A 25,442-nucleotide genomic window follows, 5' to 3' on the forward strand; every position below is an offset into this window, starting at 1 on the left:
ATTTTGCTCCAAGGAAAATAGCACTTTTTTCCTTAAAAAACATGTAGTCCTATTTATTATGGCCTCAAAAACAGATTATGGATTCAAGTGAGGAATGAAACAGCATGAACAGATTAACTGCTTCCATACAAATATCTTAAAGAATAAGTTCAGGAAGTAAATACTGATAATATAAGATACAGAAGGAGAATTGTCTCTAAAAACAATGTTTTTTCTAAATTTCCCCATTTGGAAACAGTAAATCTAAATTAAAATTCAAAGGAAAACAAAATAGTAACATACTTTTCAAACAAGTGTCTGCTAACTTCTGCATCTACTGCACTCAGTGGATCATCCAAGAGGTAGATGTCTGCATCTTGATACACTGCTCTACAACATTTAAAGAAATGTTAGTCAAGTCAGTGCCAAATACATTCTTATAGTTAACTTGCTTATATTAGTCACTAGTGTCTATGATAGGTACCACCAGATATTACAAGAAACAACAACTTTTACCTGGCAAGATTTACACGGGCTTTCTGACCGCCACTCAGTGTAGCGCCACGATCTCCTATCACAGTTAGGTCACCATCTTCTAACAAATCCATGTCCTGTGGATATAGAGAACATATAGTGGTAAAAATTCTTTATAAAAGGAATATCTCCTACATCTGAATCAAAATTACTTTCCCAAAGTATTAGTAGTTATTTAATTATTTTACCAAGATACTGAAGCTATTTTCTTTCATCAGTGTATTAAAAAAGCGGGTATCAGATATACAAGATAAGATATTTGAACAATATAACATGACTGACCTCCAAGCAAGAAGCAGAAGGGGTGGAAGTGGGACAGAAAAAAAACTGGGCCACAAGTTGCCTAGTTCTATTGCTGGAGGGCGTATGGTTACTTTCAATGCCATATAGATAGCTTGCAGAGGATCTACGGCCCCATACACCTACTTGCTGGGCTCAGACTACCCCTTAAGTACACTAATCAGTATAAAATTTAATAAGCAATTAGTCTATATTACAGACTACTGATTTTAATATTTTGAAATAAAAATTTTTGAACCACAAAATCATTAAAACTGAAAGGTATCTACTACCCATATGAAGTAATTACTTTCCACCAACACTTTCCCTAAGAATTACACTAGTTTAATTATTCTGATGACAAATACCAAGAGTATAGTACACCATATAGCAGAGGTGGGCAAACTACAACCTGCAGAACCCTCCTGCCCGGCCCCTGAGCTCCTGGCCCAGGAGGCTAGCCAGCCCTCGGCCCCATCCCTGCTGTTCCCCCTCCCCCACAGCCTCAGCTCACTGCGTCGCAGGTACAATGCTCTGGGCGGTGGGGCTGCGAGCTCTTGCCGTGCAGCGCAGCTGCAGAGCCCGGGCCTGACCCAGTGCTCTGTGCAGCACGGTGGCATGGCTGGCTCCAGCTTGGCGGCACATCTACCTGACCCGGTGCTCTGGGGGGCGCAGCTGTAGCACTGCCAGCCACCGGTGCTCCAGGCAGCGCAGTAAGGGGACAGGGAGCTAGTGGGGGGAGGTTGGATAGAGGGCAGGGGAGTTCAGGGTGGCGGCCAGAGGGCGGGGGTGTGGATAGGGGTCAGGGAGGTCAGAGAGCAGGGAAGAGGGGGGTTGAATGGAGGCAGAGGTCCCAGGGGGAGGAGTCAGGAATGAGAGGAGGGGTTGGATGAGGTGGTGGGGGACCAGTCAGGGGTGGGGGGTCCAGGGGTGGTCAGGGAGAAGAGGTGCTTGGATGGGGCAGGGGGTCAGTAATGAGAGGAGGGGTTGGATGGGGTGGCAGGGGGCAGTGAGGGGCGGAGATTCCAGGAGCTGTCAGGGGATAGGGAACAGGGGGGGTTGGATGGGGCAGGAGTCCCAGGGGGGCCCATCAGGGGGTAAGAAGCAGGAGGGGTCGGATCGGGGCCGGGCCACACCTGGCTGTTTGGGGAGGGACACTCTCTGCTAACTGGCCCTCCATACAATTTTGGAAACCCGATGCGGCCCTTAGGCCAAAAAGTTTGCCCGCCCCTGCCATGTAGCATTGCTTTTGATTTATAATTGTATAGATATATTCTACTTCATTTCCTTCCTGAATAAATCAGAGGTCTTATGCTGGTTCATGTAACATGTTCAATAAGTTCACCACATTTTAACACTCCATAAGTCTGAGGAAAAACTCTAAAAAGGCAGATCTGCCAAAAGAAGAAAAGTCAGTTTTAAGCGTCAGGCACTTCAAAATGTTAATTTTTCAGAAATATGGTTTGTGCTCTGTATAAACTCACAAAACTTGAAGTTTAGACAACAGTGAACTATAACAACAGGAGAGATTAAGGAAGTTCTATCTACAGTGTGTAAAAACAACCTTGCAAAAAAGATTTTCCATCACAGTAACAGTCTACTTTTCACCTGTATTACTGCTGATAGGAATATCATAACATGCTGCAGGATATGCAGCATAATAATACCCTTTAGCTTCCAAGCAAAATGCCTATTTCGTGACAAATAGGCTTAACCCTCTTCTGTATCACACGTCACAAATTCCTTCTATACATACCTACATACATAGACAGACAGAGACACACACGCCTTTCAAAAACATTTTTCCACAAAGCTACAAGGACTCAGCAGGTTCTCCAGTCTATAGCGTTAAGGAGCTATGAATATTACTTTGCAATATGCACATTGTACATCTTAAAGGGAGCATAGCATTGTGTAATGGTTATTTGCAAAACAAAAGTGGCAAGTGGCATCAGTTATGAATGTGTGTGTTTCTACCTTGTTAGCTCATTTAAGCAGTTAGCTCCTCTAAGCAATTGTATCTACTATACAAACAATTAACATGGCTAAAACTCATAATGAAACAAAATATTTGGAACTATTGTAGCTTTTTCCTATCAAATTTGTCCTAGCTTCTCAGAAAATCAGTCTCCCTCTAGTGAATGTATTATGAATTACAAGAATTTGCTCTTATACCTAGATCTCACAAAACTACTATGTACAGTGTTAAATTACAGGATTCATCTATATCACAAGTAAATTGGTAACTAATTCTATAGATTACACACCACAACAGATACTAGCTATTATAGCAATAACATTAAAGTGAAAAACAAAGTTGGCTGCTGCTAAAACAGAATCAACATTCAAAAGAAAACCACTTACTTTTTTAAGAGCACAAACTTTTAGAACTTTTTCATACTTTTCTCTCTCATATTCTCTACCAAATAGTATATTACTTCTCACGGTACCAGGAAATACCCATGGCTGTTGAGAAACATAGGCTATTCTTCCTCTGACATCCATCAAACCTTTATCTTTAGGCAGTTCGCCGAGGACAGCACTTAAGAGAGATGACTGCAAGAGAGTTTATTGTTTGGTTGGTAGTTTAAAAAAAAAAAAAAGTTGTTAAACTCAGTTTTTGAACACTATAAAGAAAATGCAGAAAAGAAATTATACATGCCCCCACTACAGATTCAGAAACTAATTTTTCATTTTAATGTGCAAAAAAAAAACCTTAGGATAAAATTTTCTAACGCACCTAAGTGACTTCAAAACTTCAGTCCCATTGAGAGTCAATGAGACGTAAGCTCCAAAGTCACCTAATTCTCAATGGGACTGAAATCTGAAGTCACCTAGGTACTTTTGAAAATGTCATCCTTTAACTTAGTTAGTTATATCATTTTTAAAATACTTTGCCATTGTTATTGTATTGAAAGATTCAGTTTGTAAATTGTAAATAATGGGACAAAACTTAAAAGAATTCTAAAACCAACACACTATGAAGCATTCGGGGGGGGTGGAAGGGGCAGAGTCTTAATTTTGAATCTCGAACCATATTCTTCACAGTAAGTGGCATTTCCCTAACTGCTCTGTATTCCAGCATGCGCATCTAAATGTATTATACAACACAAAAAATTCATAAAACTTGAATGCATATGTCCAATAGAACTGTAGGAAAACAATGCAAAACAGAGCAACACATGATGACTTACTTTCCCAGCTCCTACAGGGCCAATCACAGCCAATAATTCACCTGGTCTGACAGTAAAAGTAAGTTGCTGAAGGGTTGGGATTTCCAAACTCTATGAATGTATGAAGGGAAAAATAAGTTAATTTTTCTCAATACTGAAAAATATATCAAAAATGTCTTTTAAAAAGTGGAATAGTGTACATGAACTAGCAGATAAATCCACACACTTCATAAACATGAAACTGTTAAAATATTTATTTATTTCTAGTTCTGTTTATTTCTTCAATTGATACAGAGCATTTGTCCACGTGCTTTGCATCTCTCCTTCCAACCTTTAATTGCAACATTTCAGTTTCTAGCAAAATGGAGATTCATTCCTTTTCTAAATTGTAAACTCCTTATGGCCATGATCCATCGTTTTAACGATAATAATTAATCCCCACAAGGTGGCAGCAACAGGATATTTTTATAGGTTGATTTCTCAATCTGGCATAAACAGTCTAGCATCTCTGCTGGTGTTTACTTCAACAGAGTGATGCCAGTTAACACCAGCTGGGGACCTGGAACATATACGTTTATTTAAGAAGTGATTCAGTAGAAATATATTATAACAGCTATAATGACCCATTTGTCAGTGTTTACCAGTCAGGTACTGACCATATAAAACTCTAAGCGCACACGGTCACCCCCCCACCCCCCACACACAATATATATATATTCTTGGTATAATTTAGGTCTAAACCTTTAAAACATCTCTGATGACAGGAGACATTCCATGTCTCACAGAAAAGTTTTAACTTGGGTAAAAGCTAAAATATTTCCATCACTGTGTACATATATAGAAAGTGGCATAAGAGCTTATGGTACTGGTGAAATTCCAGAGAAATCTGCACACTTTTAAATTACCTACATATTATATTTAGGGTTGATATGCAATCATTTCCTATATATAATATATTGTGACAGACCCAGACCAGTTGGGTGCAGGAGTCTGGTAGAAGGCAAATATACTGGCCACTGGATGAATAGTTTTCTGTTCCTTGCGTGACCAGAGCAATCAGAAACCTGCTAGAACCAGTTAAGACAGGCAAGCTAATTAAGACACCTGGTGCCAATTAAGAACTTACTAGAATCAATTATGGCAGGCAGGTTAATCAGGACACCTGGTTTAAAAAGGACCTCCCATCAGTTAATAGGGGGCACACAAGGAGTGAGAAGGTGTGCTGGGGGAGGACTGAGTACAAGCGTTATCAGGATTCAGGAGGAAGGTCCTGCAGTGAGAATAAAGAAGGTGCTGGGGGGAGGCCATGGGGAAGTAGCCCAGGGAGTTATGCACCTGATGTCATGCACCTGATACAGGAGACACTGTAGACAGCTGCTGTCCACAGGGCCCTGGGCTGGAACCCGGTGTAGAGGGCAGGCCCGGGTTCCCCCCAACCCCTATCTGACACAGGAAGAGTTGACCTGGCCTAAGAGACACACCAGAGGGGAAGGTCTAAATTGGAAAGGGATCTGCCCTGTCCCTGACCCACTAGGTGGGACACAGAGACTGTGAGGATTGTTCTCCCTTTCCCCCATGCTGGCCAGTGATGAGGTTAGCTGAGTGAATGGCAGGTTTGAGCCTCTAGCAAAAGCCGCTAAACTGAGGGCTGCCGTGAACCTCTGAGGCGAGCAAATCTGCCAGAAAGTGCAGGACCCATCAAGGCAGATGAGGAACTTTGTCACAATGTATAAGGGAAAAATCTTGGATATGAGTATCTCTTGGGCAAGATAATTCTGAACTGAATTGACAATCTAAGTAATTAAATAGCTTATTTATATTTCTCAATTCTAACTTTAGAGTTGTTCGGTTGAACTGCCATAGACAGTTTCATAATTTAACTGGCATATAAATTTAATGGGCACACTAATAAGGATCCATAGCTCCATGCTGGTACCAAAGTAACCTGCTCTAAATAATACAGAACTAGGATAAAGTATGCATTTGGAACAAGAGTGTTATAAAACCTTGAATTAATTGGTTTTGCTTGTCTTTGGATAAATAATAACATTCCATGTTGAGTTGTTCTTTTAAAAGACTGTAAATACTACAAACAAACAAACTTTATTTTGCTTTCTCTGATTTCTTATTTGCTTTATGTCGACTAACAAAATTTATAAAGCCACAATAATTCCCCAGCTGTACTTCAGCTAAGAAACAAAGATCCAAAGAACCAGGAGAAACTCAGTAAGGTAACTGGTTAAGTAAAATTACTTAACCAACATGTTTTAAATTCATCAATACATAGATTCCAAGTCCAGAAGGGACCATAGTGATAATCTAATCTTACCTCCTGTATAATACAGGCCATAGAATTTCCCCAAATTAATTCCTAGAATATATCTTTTAGAAAAACATCCCATCTTGTTTTTAAAACTCTCAGTGATGGAGAATCCAGCACAACCCTGGGTAAGTTGTTCCACTGGTTAGTTACCCACACTGGTAAACATTTACCTTATTTCAAGCCTGAATTTGTCTACCTTAAACTTCCAGTGATCAGATTGTTTTATACCTCTCTCTACTAGATCAAAGAGCCCATTATCAAATATCTGTTCCTCATGTAAACAGATGCAAACTGCCCAATCACTATAAAACAGGTTTTTAAATCCCTTCATCATTCTCGTGGCTCTGAACCTTCTCCAATTTATCATATCTTTCTTGAATTGTGGACACCAAAACTGGACACAGTATTCCAGAAGCAGTCACACCAGTGCCAAATACAGAGGTAAAATAAACTTTCTACTCCAAACCCAGTTTCCCTTGTTTATGATTCAAGCACTGCATTAGCTCTTTTGGCCACAGCATGGCACTGGAAGCTCATGTTCAGCTGACAGTCTCCTATGACTTCCAAATCTTCTGCAGAGTCACTCTTTCCAGGATAGAATCCCCCAGCTTATAAGTATGGCCTACATTCTTTGTTCCTAGATGTATACCTTTACATTAGCCATACTAAAACACATATTGTTGGCTTGACCACAGCTTACCAAGAGATCCAGACCTCTCTGTATCAGTGACCTGTCCTCTTGATTATTTATCAGTAACTCCCCCAATTTTTGTGTCATCTGCAAACTTTATCAGTGATTTTATGTTTTCTTCCAGATCATTACTAAAAATATTAAATAGCATAGGCCAAGAACTGATCCCTCTGGGATGCCACCTGAAACACACTCATTCAGTGATGAGTCCCTTTTTACAAATATATTTTGAGACCTATCAGATAGTCAGCCAAAGCATATTACATTAATATTACTACCTTTATCAAACTTGATATAGTGATGAAATTACAAGTGTTTTATAACTTAGCTTTCTCCATGATCTTTTCAGCAAAACTCCCCTAATAAGCTATTTTGTAACATTACTAAAAACTTAAGACAACTTTGTTCCAGATGAGTATTCTCACCTCCTTATTCTAATTAAAAATTAAAATAAAAACTGTAATTTGAGATTAATTTTAGCCAGCATATTAAGACTAATTCCAGTCATCCTATTGGTTGGGCTTGAATGCTGTGCAACTCGCCTGAAAATGTGACAAAATTGTTTTACAAGAATATTTTGTAATCTTTTCCTGTGAATCATCAATGGTGGCACAAGTGTTGGTGAAAAAACCATCATCTGGGGAATACATTTCCCTTTCTATTAGAATATGGCTACCACACAAAAAAACTCACATGCATTATGAATCGCACAACAGGTAATAAACAGTATAATTTGTGTACTTAATACCCTAACTGTGATACAGGGCATGAGCAGGAGGCAGAGGAAATTGGTTCCATTTGGATAGTACACACTTAAGATCATGTATCAGAGGGGTAGCCGTGTTAGTCTGGTTCTGTAGAAGCAGCAAAGAATCCTGTGGCACCTTATAGACTAACAGATGTTTTGCAGCAAAACATCTGTTAGTCTATAAGGTGCCACAGGATTCTTTGCTACTTAAGATCATGGTTCTGGTTGTTCAGAATAGTACCACGTGTAAAACACGGATCAAACTTGACAAATAATAATGTGTTGAGAGCTATAAGCCCTCTTTGATGCTTGTCACAGCCGAACTGTATTTTAACTTCTAGAAAATGCCAGGACAAAAAAAAAAAAAAAACAGCGTTAAATCCCCCTTATTACTAATCCCCCACCACCACCACCAGAAGGGTATGGTGCTTAAGAATGTATAACAAATGATATTTTGATCTTCTCTAGATTATTTCACACACACATGCACACAATACTTACAATATTTGTAACATGTTAGTAGTGTCATTAAATAATCAACATGATTTCAACTGACGGTTTGTTGAAATACTCTACTTACTGAAAAATTTATTTTAAAAAGTGTTCCACTAACAAAAACAATATGTATTACTTATTAAGTGCCAACAGTGTGATTGGCACTGTACAGGACACAAATTAAAAAGACACACATGAAAGCTATTTCCTATCACTAGGTGGTTAATTTAACTAGCTTAAAAAAAAAATCTTTCCTTGTCTGTACATTGTCCAAAACTGGTGATTCATCGTTGTACAATATGGGAAAAGTTATAGCAAAAAATGCAGTTAATTTTAGTTCTAATAAAAAGGGAAGTTCAAGCCATACATTCTTTTTAATAAACATTGTTTATCAGAAAAAATGTAAAATCATTATTATTAATAGTTGAAAGGCTATAAAGATAGCCAATCACACACACAAAAAGAGCTAAATGCGTATACATTCATGGAAGAGTCTTGCTCAGCAGTCATCAGACCAGGATGAAAGAGCCCACGACTAGGTAAAACCCTAGAGGTCACTTCCCCCTCAGAAATCATGTGACAAATCAGAAGTCAGTGACAAAACTTACAGACTTACATACAACTCACAGTAAACCAAATAGAGAAGCGGTTGTCTTAACATATTTTGAACTTGACCCTAGTGTGTGACACAGATAGCACTGACCAGAACAATGCAGAGTTCAGGCAAATATTAGTATATAAGATTCGCCCCATAGCGTTCTGGCAATGCACCTCAGTCTTGACCCCCTGTCAGAATCCTGGACCTCTCTCAAGACAAACTAGGAAAAGACATATGGGAGTAGTATTTCATTACACTGGGTCCAATCCAAAGCCCACAGAATTAAGTGGCAGGCTCTGTATGTGAGGGGGTGGTAATTCTTTTGATGTCAGCGGGCTTTGGATCAGGCCCATTATAAGAAATGTGAAGACTTTTAATGAAAAAAAACAACAAAGAAAAGCTGAAAATGCCAGTGAGAGCGCAGAAGATAGCAGAGACAGCATCATGCTACACTGTAATCTGTCATCAAATCACAAATGGCCAGTATAGACAAGAAGATATAAAATAAAATGCTAAATCACACTGTGAAGCCATGTTCAAGCAAAACATTTTCTGACACAGATTTGAAAGTTACATCTATTTCTTTAAAGCCTATTAGTAACAAAAGCTTGTATACCCGCTCACATAAAAAATATTGTTAAACTGATTTTACTGAATAAAGACATCAACTAGGGACTAACGTTGAACTGCACAACTGAAATACTTTGTTTTTATATATAGTAATTTAACTTCTTTTGAGGGGGGTGAAGTCAGACTGGGAGAGGCATGCGGCATGTCTTATGGATAACATTAAATTTATATACAATATAATTTTTAGAACTTCAAGATTCCTTATAACTACAGATAGAAGTCACTGTGCACTGCCGGATGCAATCCATAAGAGAAACTATGAAAGTTTCAAAATGCACAATAGATTGTTGTTTGATACAGCATTACTAGTTTTAAAATGAAAAAGGTACCTTAGCATCTTGTTTTTAAAAACCCAAATAGTCCATGTAATAGATTTATCACCTGTGTAATACCTTTTTTAAACATCACTTTTGAGTTTATGAAGCTTTTTAGTCCTTTTTACATAAAAAGTAATCTATAAATGAACTCTAGGGCTGCCATTGTAATTAAAAGAACAAAATGCTTCAGGTTCGCTATGGTGAGCTCCTGCTCTCAACCCCAATATGCATGGCAGTGCATCATGCTGTTTCTGGACCAATGGCTGATCTGCAGTCAGTTGTTCTGAATCAGATGAAAGACTAAAACATTTAGAGAGAGCTGTATTTTATAATTAATCTAATTTGATAGTGTTTCCATAGCTATTCTTTAGTTTTGACTTCACCCGCTAAATGGTTTCACACATATGTAAGAAGTTATATATGAAGTTTGTGTATTGAATGTATTATACAATATACCCACTACTTTATATAGACTCAATACTTGCAGCACCAAATTCAATATGGTTTTAAAAAAACCTATATCCATGGGGGTTTGCAGAGGGAACTTTACCTTATCCCAATAACAAGTCAAGTCTTGAACATGAAGAAGGACATTTTCGTTGCTATTCTCCAATTGCAGATTGAACTGTGAAATCTCATCAAGTATTAGAAAGTTCTGTAGTAAAAGAAAAAACAGGGATTACTTAACAGAACCTAGAAAAGTGAATTAAAAATAAAAGTGTTTCTGGGTATACAGTACAAAAATGCAAATAATCTGCAACAAAACTACTCTGACCTAGAAATTATGTTTCCAAAGCAATGTACAAAGACTTCAAACGGTATCCCATAATTAACCAACCATATCTGTGCATTAACCTATTATTCCAACAGCAATACTATCCAGAAGTGTACATTTCATGGAATAAAAATACTTCCAATGAGGTTTCAGGATTTTTTTGTTAAGAACTCTTATCTGAAAGTTGGTACCATAATCTGAACTCCAAAGTCAGCTGAATTTTTGCTTTGAAATTTTGACAATATAACAATATGTGTAAGGATCTCCCCACTTTTCTGCCCCATCTAGCACCTTTCCCCACCTGTCAGTAGTTTTGACTCTATCTTTACTCATCACATAATTTGACAGGTTTCCACACACCTTTCTGGGATATTGCACTAATGAGCACCCATTTTACACATCATCCCCCACTTTTGTCACAAGCCCAGGCTTTCTAATTCAGTGGTTCTCAACTTTTTTGGGCTCAAGACCCATTTATAAATGTTTATGGCCTGTCGCGACCCAGTAAATAGTCTGGGAGTGGAGGCCCCGGGGTGCTTTTGGTCATGTCCTGTCCCCGAGGAGGGTGGTTGGGGTCTGCCCAGCACTCACCCCACAGTGGTGGCTTCTGCAGCTCCTGTGCTGTGGAGCTGCCTGGGCTTGGCTCTCTCCGGGGTTGCAGTGCTGCTCAGGTTTGCCTCCCTCCCCCACTGACTAAACCAAATCTGTGTGAGTGAAATTGTGGAATTGCAATACAACTCACTCAAATTTGGCCTACCTGCACTCCCGTCATCACAACAGCTAGGCCAAACCTGAGTGGTGCTGGGACCCAGAGGTTGCAGTGCCTGGATCAGGGAGGCAAGCCCAGCCGGCCCCCTGGGACAGGAGCCACTAGAGCTCTTTTGAAACATTCTGGAGACCCAGTTTTGTGTCCCGTCCTATGGAGTGAGAAACCTTGTTCTAACTGAATGTATGCTTAGAGTGGTCTATCTATAAAATAATACAGAAGTGGGCTTGAATGTATACTTAACTGTTTTGGGAAGTAGGGCAGGGGAGGGTGCTTATGAGCGGTGTTCTGTGTTTGCATGCTGTATGTTTTGCTAAAAAATTTTTTTTTAATATTTATCCATCCTTCAAAAATTTCACTAAAATGAAGAGCCCTCCAATACAACTAAAGACAATAGGTGCTAATTTCCAACAAATATTAAAGGTTGTGAAGAAAGACCTTAATTTGAGTAAATGGAATAAGAGAAATTGGAGTGCAGGTTAGGCATGTATTCCCATTATGGTCTATCAGTCTTTTTAAAAAGACAAATGCTAAAGGAATTGTGTGAAAGAGAGGAAATTTTATTCATGTTCCAGAATTAAAAAACAAATAAGGCTAATTGCTAAATTTACACAGGTTTTGTAAAGAGTTTGATAAAAGTCCTTCTGCATACTCATTTTGCTATTTTTGTTTGGTTGTTTTTGTTTTATCCCCTTTAGTTTATATATTAATATGATAGAGTGAATAATCCCATAAAAAGATGTGGGATTAGAAAAATCTTCAGACTAGATCAGGAAAATGCAATGCAACTTGATATTCTATGATGTGTGTAGGCTTGGCTTGACATGAGTGAGGCCTCATTTCTTGGGAGACAGGATTAGGGAGGAAAACGGATCAGCAGACTGGAAGCAGAATGTCTATACTAGCTAAAATAAGGGGAAACATCCGGAGAATCATTTACCATGGGCAAGATAAGCCTGGAACGTAGGATGATGTAAACTGTGCATGGACAGAATGTGCTGTACAGGGATTGGCTCCTACAAAGTGACTAAGCCAATCCCAGAACATGTGATGCAATGTGGAAATATATAAAGGAAGATGTTTACTGTGTAACGCCCTATACGCATCTCCTATGCTTGTGTCTGTTCAACTCTGTGTAGCTTTTCTGTATGCCAGATACAGGAACCTGAGTGATGAACTGGAGTCAGTCTGGATTCTTGGGGAACTGAGTGGAAGATGTCTCAGGGGAATCCCAACAATGAGATTCTGCAAAAAGCCCACTCGTTAAAGAATACCTTCTTATAGGCTAGGCCAATGAGGTAGGATTTATTGCAAGCTCTCAGAACAGAGGTTTCTGCCACATGCCTTGTCTGGGGGAGAGGGGCAAATTTTTCACTTCTCTCTGCCTTTTTTTCTCTGTACTTTTAAAATACTTTCTTAGTCACCTCTGAAAAGAGGCTGTAGAACAACTGTACCCTGCACAATGTAACTAACTCTACAATTATATTTTGTCTCTTTGTCACTAATACTTTGCAACCTTTGTGCAATTTTATTTTTTTAGAAATGTAATAACTGCATATAGAGATATTTTTCTCTAAAAATGCATGTTAGCATGTAACTATGTATTAACACTGTATTCTGTCAATCTTAAAATTTTTGTAAAATATTTACTTTATTTAGAAATGTATTGTGTTAAAATTATTTCTCTCTAAAAATTGTGTGTGCATATATGTATTAACACTTCTCCTTTCCGGGTCATTAAGTCTTTGCACAATCATTTAATGACTACTTAGAAATGTAATAAGTGCATATAAAAATGTTCCTCTAAAAATGCATGATTTTACACACCTACTTTATTCCTCTGTTAGTAAGCCTTCCTACAACTACTTAGTAGATTTTATTTAGAAAGTACTCAATCCATAAAATACTTTTAGGTAAAAATGTGTTAACACTTCTTTATTCATCTGTCATTAAGACTTTGTATACCAGTTTATTACAAGACTTACTTTAGAATTGTATTACCTATATGAGAGCATATTTTCTGCTAAAAATGCATGATTTTATATAATAATCCTTTATTCCTCTAACATTAAGGCTTGATGACTATTTAGAAATGTACTAAATGCATAAAAATATTTTCCTTTAAAAATAAGAAATGTGTGAGAGTGTGTATTGTGACAAAGTTCCTCCTCCGCCTTGGTGGGTTCTGCGCTGGTGGATTTGCTCGCCTCAGAGATTTTCGGCAGTCCTCACTTTGACTCCTTTTGTTAGTGGCACAAACCGGCCGGTCACTCAGCTAACCTCATCACTGGCCAGCATGGGGAAAGGAGGAGAACAATCCCCCGCAGTCTCTGCTGGCCCACCTAATGAGTCGGGGAATAGGCCAGAAACCTTCCCCTCTGGTGGGACCCACAGTCCAGATCAACTCCTCTTATATCAAATAGGGAGTTGGGGGTATGGGAGGAACCCAGGTCCATTCTCTACTCCAGGTTCCAGCCCAGGGCCCTGTGGATTGCAGCTGTCTTTAGTGTCTCCTGGTACAGCTGTACTACAGCTACAACTCCCTGAGCTACTTCCCCATGGTCTCCTCTCAACACCTTCTTTGTCCTCAGCACTGGACCTTCCTCCTGATAACGCTTGTACTTCTCAGTCCTCCAGCAGTATGCCTACTCACTCTCAGCTTCTTGCGCGCCCCTTGCTCCCAGCTCCTCGCACACCCCTCACTGACTGCAGTGAGTTCTTTTTTAACCAGGTGCCCTGATTAGCCTGACTGTCCTAATGGATTCTAGCAGCTTCTTAATTGGCTCCAGGTGTCCTAATTAGCCTGCCTTAATTGGTTCCAGCATGTTCCTGATTGTTCTGGAACCGCCCCTGTTACCTTAACCAGGGAAAAGGGACCTGCTTAATCTGAGGGTAATACATCTGCCTTCCATCACTCTCCTGTAGCTATCTGGCCTGACTCTGTCAGTCAGTCAGTCAGAGAGAGAGAGAGAAAGTGTGTGTATGTGTGTGTGTGTGTGTGTGTGTACACACACACAAATTCATATTTATGTATGTATTGACACTTCTTTATTCCTCTGACATTAATGCTTTCATTTAAAAATACACTAACTACATATAAAGATATCTTTCTCTAAAAATATGAAAAATGCAGTTAACATTTATGCATTAACACAGTATTCTGTCATTACTAAGATACTTGTAAATTATGTAATGACTTTCTTTAGAAATGTACTGTGTTAACATTATTTTCCTCTAAAAATGAGAAAAATCCAAGTGTGTGTGTATATATGTATGTACTAACACTTCTTTTTCTGGCAATAAGCCTTTGCACAATTATTTAATGCCTTTATTTGGAAAAGGACTAACTAGATAAAAAAATTATCTAAAATTGCATGGTCACACTTCTTTATGCTTCTGTCATTCAGAATTTGTGCACCTGTTTACTAGACTTTATTTAGTATTGCATTAAATGCATAAAACATATTTTCCTCTTAAAAGGAGGAAAAGGCATGAAAACTATAGCTATTCATTTATTTTTAATTTTTCAGTGAGCATAAATTAAATCAATTTTTAAAAAAAAACTTTTCAAAATAGCTGATGGTGTCAAAACATCCACATATCTAAACATGATATCTAAAGATCACAGAAAAGAGTAGGAGGGACTTCCAAAATCATACAGCCCGCTAACTAGACAAAAAGGGGGTAAGACAAAAAGAGCAGCACAATGTGTGAAATAGGCTCTCATTGGCACATTAACATAGAAAGGGAGCACGGAAACCTGTCAAAAATATGACAAGTAAAATTATAAAGTTAAAACTACTCCCCTCTTGTGTGATGTATGAAGACCTCAGTGTGAGGTCCAGGAGTGTGTGGATTTTTATAGGATTGGCTGGAGACTAGGCAGGCTAGGGGTTGCACATTATCTCCCTTCCAGCCTAGGGAAACTTAAGCAAAAAAAGACAAGGCTTATGATTACGTTATTTCTGTTGCTAAATCCCTCAGCCACGATGGTCCTGGAGATACAAGGAAGTGAACACCATTCCATCTTGGCTCATGTTTCTTCAATGGAATTGTTAAGTTCCAGTCACAGAATCTCTACCACATATTGTACATAGAAGCATACACCTCAATTGTATTGTAGCCTGCAACACACTTAAGACACCAGGCAACCATGGCTGATGTGCAATTCAGAAAGAACAGAAGTAGACTTTCAGATCCCAGAGGTAATTTTCAGGGTTAACAGTTACCAAAAGTATCTTTTTTATTTATAAAACAAACACATTTGATCTGCAGTTACTGAGACATAGAAAACCAGGAAACCCCAGAATGGCTGCTCTTGGATGGAAAATATTCTAAAAGGGAATCAAGCAGCTCTTGGAATAGTTGATTTGAAGCTAAGATTGGTTAGCAAATGTTGAATTCATAGTTAGGCATCCAGAGACAGTCTGCAGAAAGTGGATGCTTGTTTAAGCAATCGCATGATTTTATACGTTACAGGCTTTCCTTATATTTTAACCAATAGTCCTTCAAAATATGCAGATGGGATTAGTATAGGAAGAGGAGATTTTTGCTGAGGGAGCACTACAGTAATAGTCCCCAGAATTCCAAGACATAGAACAGTGGACAGGGAGAAAAAAAATGGAAGAGCTGGCTGGGTGGGGCTGAAGATGGGAGAGACACTGAGGATTCACTCCAGAAAAGAGAGAGAAAGTAACTAGAGAGAAAGAGACAAAGATGACAAAGGAGACAAAAAATCAGATAGGGGTATGTGAAAAAGACTTTTTGAATAAAAATCATGGAAACAAAGGGGACAAGCTGTTTGACTAATTCTGAGGAATGTATAGGAAAAACACAATGGCAAAATTTTCAAAAGTGTATCACTGACTTTTGGTTTAAAGAACTCAAGGATCTCAAAATATTCCTCAGCACCTTCGGTCCTCAAGAATCTATCCTGCTGAAAAGAGTTAAGCTGCCAAAAGCCATCCATAGGAGTTTGAGAAGCAGACATTGCTTTAGAACAGGGCTTTTGATATTGTCCTTGAGAGTGGATGCGACTATCTTCTGTATCTGGGATGACCTTTCACTATTTTCAAAACTGATTTGGGGACTTATAATAATTGTCTGAGCTTATGCTTGCAAACACAGTATACTAATTCAGCTTCACATTATTTTGCAGTAGTATCACCTAGGATAATTTAGGTTAAGTATAGAAACTAGAAGTTTATCTGTAAGCAGAGACTTAATCTTTACTTTATCTGTAAGCAGAGACTGAAGAATGAAATATTCTCCTCTGGAGAAATTAAGAGATAACTGACCTCTTTCAAAAAGAGTTCTTTTCCTCCTGTTTTCAATGGGACTGAGGCCAAAGGCCGCACAGCTGAGATGCCTTTTTTCAAAGTGGCCACTGCCTCGCATTGTTCCCAACAAGAGTGAAGCCAAGCTGTCCCTAGGGAACATGGTGGACCACTCTGTAATCAGGAAATAGAGAGGAGCCTGTGAAGAGCACAGGAGCAGCCACGGAGGCTGTGGCCATCTTCAACCTGTTGCTTCAGTCCCATTGAGGAAAAATAAGAGATGGCAGCAATTTTGAAAAAGCAGGTTGTGGAATTCTGTGCAATAGAACATTCTCCCCTCTGCTGAGGAAGAAACTTTCAGTTATGAAGAATATTGGCAAAAAAAGACCCTTAATCCTAAAATTTTTCTTCAAGTTTAGCCAATGAACAAATTTTCAATGAATTATCACTGCATGGGAAGTTTGAACAGTCTGTTATTCCATTACAAAGACCATTTGGGATCAAAAAAATTCTGAGACAGGATGTTAAAATTTCCTTAAAGGACCAAGTATTTAATTAAATTTTAACACAAACTAATTAATAACTTTCTAAATTCTCAAAAAAATAATTTTGCACTTCACAAATTAAGTGCTGTAATTTTGAGGAGGATATGCTGGCACTGAGTCCCTGCTGCAACTGGTGCCTCCACAATAAAAGGAAAAGTTTAGCCACAAAAATATAGTTGCAGCTTTAAGAAAAATTAGAAATTTGCACTTAGCAGGAAATATTTAAATAAAATAACATTGTGTAACTCCTTATCATATCTCCAGAGAAAATTAATATTTGATAGTATTTGACACAGTGCGATATACTACAATATTACTCAAAGCAAATTCAAGAGACCTAGCTGTTGACTTCTAAAGCAAGTACTTCTCTAGTATGAATTCTCTCCTAAAATACAACAGAAAGGAAGCTGTAACACCTCCCCCAACCCCCAGAAACATAGGTCTATTGTACTTAAGAGTACTGTAGTATAATTCAGATATTTTCCAAAGTACTGTATACAAATAAATAGGATATTCTATTTTGGAACAAGGTTATTCCATAGGAATCCAAAACACTACAAATTACAACATAAAGTCAAACTTTGTTGGAGACACTAAAATATCGATGGAACAGTATATATAGCCATCAAACATTAAATCCCAAAACATCTCAGTTTTTCAGTGTACCTTGATTCGTCGTATGCTGATCATTGCCTCAGATGCTCTCTCAACAGCCGCAGGGAAGAAGAGAGTGACAGTCAGTCTCACTGCACCATACAGTGACACTGCCACAAACACCCGACTTGCAGAAATAACATTGCCAAGTAGTACATATGTCATGAAAGTCATAAAAACTGTTATTTTGCTTGCAACAAAGAACGATGCCAAGTTCAATCCTCGAAGATAGGAGCTTTTAAGAACCATGGAAATCTCCTTCCTAAAAACACAACACAAAATAGTTTCAACGCTATCACACAGACCATTCACACAGGCTCACTCTCATCATGGACTTCTTTCAATAACAGGAAAACACCCAGTTTCAGCATTTTGTTGTTAACCGTTGGGATGTTTTAATTGTTGTTAAAAATAATGTACTCAAGAATGATTGCTAGAACAGTATTGCATTTGGCAAATAGTAATAAAATAAAACAATAACAGAGGAGCTTCTAAATAGGGCTTAGAATAATATTTAAATGCAAGGTTCTTCACCAATAGCTATAGGAAAGGGAAGCTCTAAATAAGACTACTTTTTATCCAAAGGAGGAAGAGCAAAATAAAGTGCTTTCTTTTATCTAATTTAATCAGAATACAAAGCATCACACTTTGAGAAACTGTTATCTCTGTAAACAACTTTAATACATTCTTTACTATTGTTTAATTTCTTACTTTGAGGGTTTTCTTTAAGACCATATATAGTCAGAGCATCCAGAAGCTCTTTATTCTTAATATTCTCGGAGTCTAGTATTGTTTGACCATGAAACCCCTATTACGGTCAATAGATATTGCAGTTAAAAACTGATTCAACTCTGAAAAAAAATGTATGAATTCAGCTGTGGAATGCTGGTCCAAATGAATTTGTGTAGCTAGTTGGTTGCCAATTCCTCTGGCTGAATCACAGGCCCCTCAATGTTCCCTGTTCTTGTTCCAGATCCTTCACTGAACTTGGGCCCTATTCCTAAACTTCTGCCTCTCTAGATCTAGTTCCTGACAGCCGTGATCCACAGCTGTGACCTCTGTACCAGCTATTCTGCCAACCATTACACTACCAACCTGGTGCTGGGTAGACCAATTCAGTTCATAGGAATACAAGGCTATTCACCTAATTCATCTCCCCATAGTGATCTGAGGGTTGCTGGAGCATGTGTTTTCAGACTAAAATTTATTTTCAATTTCCACTTATAAATTAGTCATTCAATCTGACACACAGTTCATGATCTGAAGCAATGCTTTTCTCTGAATAACAGGGCTACAGTAGTAACTCTGGACCGTACTGGTGACACTTTAGCCAAATATGTGAAACTTCTCTCCTCTTTTTGTTCTAATTCTATCAACTTTCTGCTTGAATTTATCTAATGTAACTTCTATTAAACCTACTATTCATTTTGTTTTCAATCTTAGATCTTCTTCTAGTTCTCAAGTAAAGTAATGAACAGTTAGATTATTTTCTTTGGAAATTGGATACCAGGGCTAAAATTTTACCTGTGAAGTATTATCCTGTGTGAAGGCATACAATTAAAATCAAAAGAGGCTGTAAGAGGGAAACTATTATGAAATGAAACATTAACAAAGACAAGGTGCTATCATAAGGAATGCCCAGGATCCTTGAGAAACCAGTAGGAAATACTCCCTACCTGGCTCTGTCCAGGCTGTGGTTTACTCTTCCGAAGGCCATGTTGGAAGAGAAACAAGTATCAACCCTGCATTGCATAGAGGAAATGAAGATTTCCTAGACAGACGTCAGGATATGCTTCTATGGGCACAACATTCTGAAGAATCAGAGCAGGCTGCGCAGCGGGGACAGAAGGACGGTGAAGAAAAATGGCAGCATGTGACCTCTAGAAGAAGAAATAGCATCCATGTACCAGCAATGCAGATACAGGTGAGCAACCGTTTTCATGTTCTCTCCACAGGTACTAATGTGGAGAGTGGACTAGATGATACATCTGAGGGAAGGGAGCAAAAGGAGACTCCACCGATTGGAAGGCATGAGATGCACTGTCCTAGGGATGAGGGTACCACAACCACCATCTAACTGCCATCCCGACTGGGAAAACCGAGAAGTGTGCTGCTTGCCAGGAGCTAGGATTCATGATGTGATGGAGAGACTGCCGAGACTCATCAAGCCCTCGGATCGCTACCCCTTCCTGCTTCTCCACGTGGACACCAATGATACTGCCAAGAATGATCTTGAGAGGATCACTGCAGACTACATGGCTCTGGGAAGAAGGATAAAGGCATTTGAGGCTCAAGTGGTGTTCTCGTCCAGCCTCCCTGTGGAAGGAAAAGGCCTGGGTAGAGACAGTCGAATCGTGGAAGTCAACCAATGGCTACACAAGTGGTGTCAGAGAGAAGGCTTTGAATTCTTTGACCATGGGATGGTGTTCCAAGAAGGAGCAGTGCTAGGAGAAGACAGGCTCCACCTAACAAAGAGAGGGAAGAGCATCTTCGCAAGCAGGCTGGCTAACCTAGTGAGGAGGGCTTTAAACTAGGTTCACCGGGGGAAGGAGACCAAAGCCTGAGGTAAGTGGAGAAGTCGGATACCGGGAGAAAGCACGAGCAGGAGAGCACAAGAAGGGAAGACTCCTGCCTCATACTGAGAAAGCAGGATGATCAGCAAGTTTTCTTAAGTGCCTATACACAAATGCAAGAAGCGTGGAAGTCCTGGCACAGTCAAGGAATTATGATGTGATTGGAATAACAGAGACTTGGTCAGATAACTCAGATGACTGGAGTACTGTCATGGATGCATATAAACTGTTCGGGAAGGACAGGCAGGGCAGAAAAGATGGGGGAGTTGCATTGTATGAAGGGGCAGGTCTACACTAAGAGCGGGGGTCGAACTAAGGTACGCAAGTTCAGCTACGTGAATAGCGTAGCTGAATTCGAAGTACCCTAGTTCGAACTACTCACCCGTCCAGACGCCGCAGAATCGAAGTCCGCAGCTCCAAGGTCGACTCCGCCACCGCCTTTTGCAGTGGTGGAGTACCGAAGTCAACCCCGGTGCTTCCGGAGTTCGAACTATCGCGTCCAGATTAGACGCGATAGTTCGAACTCCGAGAAGTCGAACTCACCGCATCGACCCGGCTGGTAAGTGTAGACTAGCCCTAAGAGAGCAGTATGACTGCTCAGAGCTCCGGTATGAAACTGCAGAAAAACCTGAGAGTCTCTAGATTAAGTTTAGAAGTGTGAGCAACAAGGGTCATATCATGGTGGGAATCTGCTATAGACCACCAGACCAGGGGGATGAGGTGGACAAGGCTTTCTTCCAGCAACTAACAGAAGTTACTAGATCACAGGCCCTGGTTCTCATGGGAGACTTTAATCACCCTGATATCTGCTGGGAGAGCAATACAGCAGTTCACAGACAATCCAGGAAGTTTTTGGAAAGTGTAGGGGACAATTTCCTCATGCACGTGCTGGAGGAACCAAGTAGGGGCAGAGCTGCTGCTCACAAACAGGGAAGAATTAGTAGGGGAAGCAAAAGTGGATGGGAACGAGGGAGGCAGTGACCATGAGATGGTCAAGTTCAGGATCCTGACACAAGGAAGAAAGGAGAGCAGCAGAATACAGACCCTGGACTTCAGAAAAGCAGACTTTGACTCCCTCAGGGAACTGATGGACAGGATCCCCTGGGAGAATAACATGAGGAGGAAAGGAGTCCGAGAGAGCTGGCTGTATTTTAAAGAATCCTTATTGAGGTTGCAGGAACAAACCATCCCAATGTGTAGAAAAAATAGTAAATATGGCAGGCGACCAGCTTGGCTTAACAGTGAAATCCTTGCTGATCTCAAACGCAAAAAAGAAGCTTACAAGAAGTGGAAGATTGGACAAATGACCAGGGAGCAGTATAAAAATATTGCTCAGGCATGCAGGAGTGAAATCAGGAAAGCCAAATCACACTTGGAGTTGCAGCTAGCAGGAAATGTTAAGAGTAACAAGAAGGGTTTCTTCAGGTATGTTAGCAACAAGAAGAAGTTCAAGGAAAGTGTGGGCACCTTACTGAATGAGGGAGGCAACCTAGTGACAGAGGATGTGGAAAAAGCTCATGTACTCAGTGCTGTTTTTGCTTCTGTCTTCAAGAACGAGGTCAGCTCCCAGACTACTGCACTGAGCAGCACAGCAGGGGGAGGAGGTGACCAGCCCTCTGTGGAGAAAAGTGGTTCAGGACTATTTAGAAAAGCTGTACGAGCACAAGTCCATGGGGCCGGATGTGCTGCACCCGAGGGTGCTAAAGGAGCTGGCGGATGAGATTGAAGAGCCATTGGCCATTATCTTTGAAAACTCATGGTGATCGGGGGAGGTCCCGGATGACTGGAAAAAGGCTAATGTAGTGCCCATCTTTAAAAAAGGGAAGGAGGAGGATCCAGGGAACTACAGGCCAGTCAGCGTCACCTCAGTCTCTGGAAAAATCATGCAGCAAGTCCTCAAGGAATCAATTCTGAAGCACTTAGAGGAGAGGAAAGTGATAAGGAATAGTCAGCATGGATTCACCAAGGGCAAGTCACACCTGCCTAACCTAATTGCCTTCTATGACGAGATACCTGGCTCTGTGGATGAGGGGAAAGCAGTGGATGTGTTATTCCTTGACTTTAGCAAAGCTTTTGATATGGTCTCCCACAGTATTCTTGCTGGCAAGTTAAAGAAGTATGGGCTGGATGAATGGACTATAAGGTGGATGGAAAGCTGGCTAGATCGTCGGGCTCAGTGTGTAGTGATCAATGGCTCCATGTCTAGTTGGCAGCCAGTATCAAGCGGAGTGCCCCAAGGGTCTGTCCTGGGGCTGGTTTTGTTCAATATCTTCATTAATGATCTGGAGGATGGTGTGGACTGCACCCTCAGCTAGTTTGCAGATGACACTAAACTGGGAAGAGTGTTAGATACGCTGGAGGGTAGGGATAGGATACAGAGGGACCTAGAAAAATTACAGGATTGGGCCAAAAGAAATCTGATGAGGTTCAACAAGTTGAAGGGAGGGATAGCTCGGTGATTTGAGCATTGGTCTGCTAAACCCAGGGTTGTGAGTTCAATCCTTGAGGGGGCCATTTAGGGATCTGGGGCAAAAATCTGTCTGGAAATTGGTCCTGCTTTGAGCAGGGCGTTGGACTAGATGACCTCCTGAGGTCCCTTCCAACCCTGATATTCTAAGGACAAGTGCAGAGTCCTGCACTTAGAATGGAAGAATCCCATGCACTACTACAGACTAGGGACCGAATGGCTAGGCAGCAGTTCTGCAGAAAAGGACCTAGGGGTTACAGTGGATGAGAAGTGTGCCCTTGTTGCCAAGAAGACTAACGGCATTTTGGGCTGTATAAATAGGGGCACTGCCAGCAGATCGAGGGACGTGATCATTCCCCTCTAGTCGACATTGGTGAGGCCTCATCTGGAGTACTGTGTCCAGTTTTGGGGCCCACACTACAAGAAGGATGTGGAAAAAATGGAAAGAGTCCAGCAGAGGGCAACAAAAATGATTAGGGGGCTGGAGCACATGACTTATAAGGAGAGGCTGAGGGAACTGGGATTATTTAGTCTGCAGAAGAGAAGAATGAGGGGGGATTTGATAGCTGCTTTCAACTACCTGAAAGAGGGTTCCAAAGAGAATGGATCTAGACTGTTCTCAGTGGTAGCAGATGACAGAACAAGGAGTAATGGTCTCAAGTTGCAGTGGGGGAGGTTTAAGTTGGATATTCGGAAAAGCTTTTTCACTAGGAGGGTGCTGAAGCACTGGAATGGGTTATCTAGGGAGGTGGTGGCATCTCCTTCCTTAGAGGTTGTCAAGCTTGACCTTAACAAAGCCCTGGCTGGGATGATTTAGTTGGGAATTGGTCCTGCTTTGCGCAGAGGGTTGGACTAGATGACCTCCTGAGGTCCTTTCCAACCCTGATATTCTATGATTCTATTATTCTAACCCTAGCATCAAAGGAGGATACTAAACCATTACAGATCCCTGCACCTAGAAAAGGGATGGAGGTTGAGAGTACTGACAGAAATGCAGGGAGAGACACAGGAACTGCAGCAAGCAGGTAGTCTGCTTCTCCCACCACAAACAGCAACAGTCAGAGGCTCCTGAAGGAAAAGGCTTACAGATACCCAACACAATTAGGGAAACAGTGGGGTCGCAGCCCAGAGATCCAGCCCCAGACTGGTTAAACTGCAGAGTTCCACCCTTGAGAAAGGTGCAGCAACAGGCTTGCCACCTGATGGCTGCACTTCAGATGGACACAAAAGGAGTCTAAGTATAGCCTCTATGGGATTCTAGATTTATAGCTAAGGTGAGAAAGGAAATCTGATGATATTCCTCAGAGAAAATAATTTTGCAGGTTAAAGTCAGGAGAGCCAGTAAGTCGATTGCGAGGATGAAACTCTTTATAAATAGAGGACACCTGATGTAAATAGGTTGTCAGGCAATAAACCAAATGTGAAAAGAAGAAAAATGGTGATTCTGTATTCACACTTACAAGAAAGCAATTTTAATAAATATCAAAGAACTTTTTTCTGCCCACAAGACAAACTCATACTGTCACCCCTTATGCAGAGGTGAAGAAAAAAATGACAAAGCTATATAAGGGTTCTAGGAAATTTCTGGATTTCAAATCCAAAAATAAGGCATCTACTAACATATAAAAACTTACATGAATTTAGATCAAATACCATGGCATAAATTTAAGTGAAATGCTGATTACCTTCTTATATTGCTAACTAGTTCTGAAAATGATTTTTCCCAGGCATACATCTTTATTATCCTCATACCAGTTATGACTTCATTCATTGTCCTAATCCTGACATCTGTCAAGGCTGCAGTTCTACTCCTGTAATTAAAAGAAAAGTTCTTAGATTCACAACAACAGTGACTGTTCAATCTGTACTGTTACACTTATACAGTAAACTTTGATACGCAGTAAAAATTTGGGTTATGTGTTCTCATCTATGCAGTTTTCAGTGAAGAGCCTAGCATTTGTATACACCAGGAGTCTATGTACAGAGCATCGCATATACCAATATATACAGACACTGTGATTATATGCCTTATTTTAAAAAAAGAAAATGTATTTTTGCATGGTTAAGAATAACTGAAATATATTTTGGCCAGAGTAAGAATATTTGCCAATAAAAAAATAACCTGATAAAGAAAATACCTCCCATCAATTGTAACATACAATATAATAGAGATTTTCAAAACATATTTAAAAGACAAGATAAAAAAAGGGAAGGAAAAATCCTGGACATTCAAGAAGTAAATAATCTGAGCTGAAAATGCAAAAATATAAGCATTTCTCCAAAACAGTATGTTGAAGCTTTTTCTGCCCACACAAAGTGGGGACAGAGGCTTTTCTGAAGAGGTCAATGAATGGGATTCATCTGATCTTGATTCTTTCTGTGGCTAATTCTGCCTGAAGCACAACAAAACCCACGATATTGAGCATTAAAAGTAATTAGTTATAATTAGACCTGGTGAGAAAATTTTCATCAAGATTAAATTCTTTTGACAAATGAAGGGGAAAAAAATGTGAACTCTTGTTTTCTGACAAGCTTCAAATATAATAATATTCTGTATCCAGAGCTATTGGTACCTCACAAGCAGGTAGCATAAACTCAGTCAACAACTACCAAAACCAC

The 25,442-nt window shown here is 39.9% G+C and overlaps 1 protein-coding gene across 3 annotated transcripts in view; it reads right to left on the reverse strand.

Moving 5' to 3' along the window:
* Positions 1-25,442, reverse strand: part of ABCC4 (ATP binding cassette subfamily C member 4) — a 269,468-nt gene that overhangs the window by 137,837 nt on the left and 106,189 nt on the right. For all 3 annotated transcript variants that reach the window (XM_039519351.1, XM_039519350.1, XM_039519352.1), the window contains 7 exons: positions 24,509-24,634; positions 17,796-18,045; positions 10,318-10,422; positions 3,987-4,076; positions 3,157-3,348; positions 496-590; positions 283-369 (listed from right to left, as the gene is read on the reverse strand). In XM_039519351.1, the coding sequence (XP_039375285.1) occupies positions 283-369; positions 496-590; positions 3,157-3,348; positions 3,987-4,076; positions 10,318-10,422; positions 17,796-18,045; positions 24,509-24,634 (945 nt within the window). The remainder of the gene's footprint in view (positions 1-282; positions 370-495; positions 591-3,156; positions 3,349-3,986; positions 4,077-10,317; positions 10,423-17,795; positions 18,046-24,508; positions 24,635-25,442) is intronic.

This window comes from Mauremys reevesii, linkage group 1, assembly GCF_016161935.1.
Source record: "Mauremys reevesii isolate NIE-2019 linkage group 1, ASM1616193v1, whole genome shotgun sequence".
In the NCBI taxonomy this organism is placed as follows: domain Eukaryota; kingdom Metazoa; phylum Chordata; order Testudines; family Geoemydidae; genus Mauremys; species Mauremys reevesii.